The 5,925-nt window shown below is 40.3% G+C and overlaps 1 protein-coding gene across 1 annotated transcript in view; it reads right to left on the bottom strand.

Moving 5' to 3' along the window:
• Window positions 1-5,711: 5,711 nt before the first annotated feature.
• LOC110317309 (proline-rich proteoglycan 2-like) overlaps window positions 5,712-5,925 on the bottom strand; it is a 2,614-nt gene continuing 2,400 nt past the window's right edge. The window contains exon 4 of the mRNA XM_021191738.1: window positions 5,712-5,923. Within this exon, the coding sequence (XP_021047397.1) occupies window positions 5,712-5,923 (212 nt within the window). The remainder of the gene's footprint in view (window positions 5,924-5,925) is intronic.

Below are 5,925 nucleotides of genomic sequence, written 5' to 3' on the forward strand. Positions count from 1 at the left end.
GCTTGAGAAATGAATAAGATGAGTTTACTGGTTCCTCTTTCAGAGGTGTAGTTCTCGTTCAGAGTGAGGTTTAGAGATTGATCAGCTGATAAGACTACTTGTTTCTCTTTCAGAAGTATGGATCACAGCACTTATTTGGTGACTGAAAACTCTCTTCCATAAGCACTATATCCATGTGGTACACAGTTACATTTTCAGGGAAAAACTCATACTCATACATTAAAGTAAATGAATTATGTAAAGTTAGACTTAATACTGACCTTGTTTTAGCACATTGTGCGTTCAGAATGTGACACGTGACATCATGCTATCCTTAAGTTGCTTTTGTCAGATACTTGATCAAAACACACGAAAAGTAACAAACACATGCTGACGGATTTTTACTGTGACATGTACTTCACAGAAAAGTGTATATTTAGCCAGGCATTGGTGGCAGATGCCTTTAATCCCAGCACTTGGGATGCAGAGGTAGGCAGATTTCTGACTTTGAGGCCAGCCTGGTCTACTTCATGAGTCCAGGACATCCAGGATTATACAGAGTAACCCTGTCAAAAAAAAAAAATAAAATAAAATAAAAAAAAAAAATAAAAAAAAAAGAAAAGAAAAGAAAGAAAGAAAAAGAAAAAAGAAAAACAACAACAACAACAAAAAGAATAGTGTATGCTGACTTGATCTCTGTTAAGAAAAAAAAAGAAACAAAATTATTGTAATACTGTTATGAAAACACTAATAGGTTTCTTTCAATTTGAAGCAACTTCTAGTAGGTAGTTATTTGCTTTCCTCATGGCTATTCCTCCACCTTGCTATATCAAGTCTCTACAGGCTTAGGCTAATCCTCTCACTGAAACCAGGCATTGTAGCCCTGTAGGGGAATTGATTCCACTGTCAGGCAATAGCTTTTGGGACAGCTCCTACTCTGTTTGTTGGGGACTCACATTGGGACTGAGATGCACATGGAGCAGGTAGCGTTTGGGTCTTAAATAATAAGCAAACAAGTGAATAAGGTATTTATTTATTTAAGTGTTACAATTTGCTTGCAGAGCTTGAAAATTTCATGCAAATATTCTGGCACCGAGATGTAGCAAATCTTACTGTTAGCATTCCTTCTAAGTGCCTCAATACAGTTACCTGGAAATAGCCAGGTATGCCTGACTCACTATAAAAGGGGCTGTTTGCCCCCTCCTCTAGCTCTTACACTCTTACTCTATTACCCTATTACCCTCTTACTCTCTTCACTCTCTGCCCCTTCATTCCCTAGTCCTCTACTCCTCTTCTACCCCTCCCCCTCTCTCTTTCTCACTCTGCCTTTCTCTGACTCTACTCTCTCAACTCCCCTCCCCATGCCCTAAATAAACTCTATTCCATACAGTAGCCATCCTATGGCTGGTAGCTCAAGGGGAAATGGATGCCTCAGCATGGGCCCACAGAGGCACCCCTTCCACCTCACCATACTGCACCTCTACCAAACATATTCTGGTTCTTTCTATCTTTTCTTTATATAAAACACAAAACTTCAGTCTACTTTCTTAGGCTAAATGTTGTCTTTAATGAGGTAATTGTTTACTTAGGATATGTCTTGTCATCTGCCAATATTCCAACAGGTAGAAACACAAACATACACAAGCACACACACACACACATGTGCACACATGCACACACATTCACACACATATGAGGTAAGGAGATGAGGAGTGTGTGGTTTGTGTGTGTAGTGTCTGAGTGTCTGAACGATATGGGAATGGATATGATTAATGCAAACATGAATGAAATTTTCAAAGAATAAATAGCCTACTGTTAGTGGCACAGATCATCTGTAGACATCTAGAAGTCCACTGGAAGCCAGAGTAAACAAAGCAGGCAGAGACAGACACTTAGAAGCCCACCAATTCCATGGCCTCCCCTCAGCAGCATCTACTATACTGTAAAAATACATAGTGGACAGATGGGAGAGACAGAGAAACAGAATAGTTTGATCATTATGAAGAGAGCTAGAACTAGAAATAGGAGGGTATAGAGGTATAGCCTGCTAAGAGAATCCTGCCCTGGACTTGAGGCCATGGCCATACCCCAGCTGACACTGGCCCTGAAGAAAATGTCTGGTGCTGTGGCAATGTATCAGCAGGGTTCTCTTTCCATGTGTTTGGCTCATATTACCACTAAAAATCATTTGGATATCCCTGTTCTGGCCTGCAACCTTGGCTCACAGTTCAAGGGCTGTGCAGAGCTGATCCCACCTTTCACCTGCTGCAGCCCTTTGGAGAGTATGTCCAGCACCTCACATGGCCATCATAGTTGAGCTTGCCCTTGTGGTGAGGTAATAGGTGAGCCAGCCAAGAGTGTGAGAGTGTGAGTGTGGCAGTGAGATTGAGAGAGCTGTCCCTGCTATTCACCTGCTGTGAGGCATCTCATCCTCACCAACTGAGGCAGTCTTTAGTGCTGGCATCAGAGTCAGGAGAGTGGGAGTAGCTTCTCCATCCCTAACCAGCTGTAGCACTCAGGAAAATGGACCCAGCACCTTGGCTGGGAATGACAGTAGAGCTGGCTCTGTTTTGCTGGGTGAGCCATGAGATCTGGAAATCTGACTCTGTGCCTTGTTGTCTGGGGCACTGGGTCATGCAACTGGAGCAATGCTGGAGAACTTGCCCAGTTGGTGCAGGAACAATATAGTTATTCAGACGCTCAACTCAGTTGCCACCCATTTCCAGATCCAAGATATTGAGTTGGCCAACCCCAACATCTACCTGATCTAAGAACTTCTGGAGTATGGGACTAGCCTGGTCCTGCAGATCCAAAACTGCAAGATCTCCATGACAAAAGGCAATGAATGACAGTGGTCTCAGTGTGGATCCAGAATTGATGGTATAATAGGATCCAGATGTCTTGAAATGAATCTTATTAAGCAAAATGTGTGGACAAAAGGGTACACAATGAGACATATTGTGACATACAACAGCTTCCCCAATGAGATGTTTTGCTTTTTTTTAAATGCTTTTTTTTGTTTTGTTTTTAATTTTTGTCTTATATTTTCTATTGGAGGGAGGATGTATTGACCAAGGGTAGATACAAAAGGAAAGCGATATGACTGGAGATTGTTGCTAATGTGAATTACATAAAAATTAATAAAAATTGAAAAAAAATACTTGTATTTAATCCATTTAGCAATAAACGTGTAGAAGTCTTTTCTTTCTTCAATACAATAAAGATTAAAGCTTATTTTTCAGCTAGAATGGGCGAGTACTTTCTGAGCTGGCACTTGGGCTTTAGTTCCATATGCTTATGTACAGGAGTGTCTGTGCAAGTATGTAAATAGATTCGACAGATTATTGGGTCTAACAAGCAAGTATGTAATAACGTATGTATATAATGGAAATATGGGTGGTTATGCATGTTTGCTTATGTAAAAACTTCCTTCTGCAAGAATGACTTACTTCTTGTGGCTCAATAAAATTTTATTGGCCTAAACCTCCTTCCAGCCAGGCAAGCTAGAATCCAGGTTTCTGGGTAACAGAGGAAAAATGCTCCAGAAATTAATCCTTTACTTAATCCTCTGCTATTATGCAACTATTGTTAATCTTGAAAACCATCAGTTTTTTATTTTATTAGATATTTTCATTTACATTTCAAATTCTATCCCGAAAGTTCCCTATACCATCTCTCCGCCCCTGCTCCCCTACCCACCAACTACTACTTCTTGACCCTGGCATTCCCCTGTGCTGGGTCATATAAAGTTTGCAAGACCAAGGGGCCTCTCTTCCCAATGATGGCCAATTAGGCCATCTTCTGCTACATGTTCAGCTAGAGACATGAGCTCTGGGGGTACTGGTTAGTTCATATTGTTGTTCCACCTATAGGGTTGCAGACCCCTTCAGCTCCTTGGGTACTTTCTGTAGCTCCTCCACTGGGGGCCCAGTGTTCCATCCAATAGCTGACTGTGAGCATCCACTTCTGTGTTTGCCAGGCACTGGCATAACCTCACAAGAGGCCTCTATATCAGGGTCCCTTCAGCAGAATCTTGCTGGCATGTGCAATAGTGTCTGGGTTTGGTGGCTGATGATGAGATGGGTCCCCGGATGGGGTAGTCTCTAGATAGTCCATCCTTTCATCTTAGCTCTAAATTTTGTCTCTGTATCAATATCCTTTCACGGTTATTTTGTTCCCTATTCTAAGGAGGAATGAAGTATCAACAAGATGGTCTTCCTTCTTGGTTTTCTTGTGTTTTGCAAAATGATTCTTGGGTATTCTAAGTTTCTGGACTAATATCCACTTATCAGTGAGTGCATATCTAGTGAGTTCTTTTGTGATTAGGTTACCCCACTAAGGATGATATCCTCCAGACCCATCCACTTGCCCAAGAATTTCATAAATTCATTGGAAAACCAGCAGTTTTTAACAACAGAATAAGGAAGGAAGGTTTAAGGAATATTTAGAAGCTATCAACAAACATTCAGTATAGTTAGAGAGCTATAAGGCCAGAAATCATCAGTCTTGAAAATTATCTCTGGATACCATCAGTCCTTAGAGCAAATTGTATGTCCAATGCTTCAACTGATTACTGGCCAGGATTTTGGAAAAGGAATAGCGATTTAGAGAACATTCAAGGAATAACAGCAAACTCTGCTTTTAAAAATTAAGCGAAAATACTTTGGAAGATATAAGGATTCCTAAGTCTCTAGAACTTCTATATACTTTGTTTTCCCTCTTTATTTAAGATTCAATAAAATATAAAAATAAATACATAGATGGAATAATTGCAAATATCCAAAACTTAACAATGAAAGATTTGTAAAGTATGCTTGAACTATATTAAAAATTGCATTGGTGTACAAGGACCAGATATATAATATTTATGAATAACACCAAAAAATAAGAAGATAAAACAATAACAGCTTAGCCACAGCACAGCACAGCACAGCACAGTATTTATTTATAGGAATGTCCAAATAAGAAGAATGTGAGCTGGCTGATACTAAACTGCTCACAAGAATACTAGCTGAAGGAACAGGGACTCCTAAATTAGGAATAGATACAGTGTTATCTCTAAGAAACAAAGAAGTTATCATGGCAGGTCAGCTATTCCCAAGAGTAATGACATTAAAGGCACATGACATACTAAGGACATCCATGTTTATGAAGTTTACTCCTGAAATCCATGACTTAATTGGTAGTCTTTTGCTAAAATAACTGGTATATAGAAAATATAGCAAAACAGTGGGCAGAACTAGTGGGTAATATGGAAAGAAGGGCGTCTCTCAAGTGATAATTAGCTGATATGTAGAGTAAGGACTGCCTTTCTGGAAATAACCATCCAAAGATTACAGTACCCCTTCTGTTCATAATGAGAAACAACAATGAATAATTGTATGATAAGTATTTTATTGGAATCATTCTGCTATAGGAATAATATTGAAGGCATCTGTCTTCTATCCATCTGAAATAAATAAATAAACAAAGTCTGTGAGCAGAAAGACACAATGTGTAATTTCAACATGTCCTAAATAACTTTTGGTTTCTTGGATAACTGTATTAGAGTTCAGACAGTTGACTGAGAGTGAATTTAAATCACATACACCACAGAATTATAAAGACTATTTATGTTTTGGATGTATCCATGATCTATGTCTCTAGGAACAGGGTGGTCATCACTGGAATTTGGAGGATGGAATGAAGAATGAGGTATGTAATTACCTTCTCTCTGGTAAGGAAACAGATGGTTATGCAAAAAGTGACCATAGGTAACTTGGCTGTTCACGGTTTCCATGCTGGGGTGGGCCTTGTTGGTTTCCAGGCTGAGGAGGTCTCTGTTGGGGGCCTCCATGTGGGGGTGGGCCTGGTGGGGGTGGGCCTTGTTGGTTTCCAGGCCTAGGGGGTCCCTGAGGACCTCCCTGTGGGGGTGGGCCTTGTTGGTTTCCAGGCCTAGGGGGTCCC

This window comes from Mus pahari, chromosome 2 (genome assembly GCF_900095145.1).
Source record: "Mus pahari chromosome 2, PAHARI_EIJ_v1.1, whole genome shotgun sequence".
NCBI classification, from domain to species: Eukaryota; Metazoa; Chordata; class Mammalia; order Rodentia; family Muridae; genus Mus; species Mus pahari.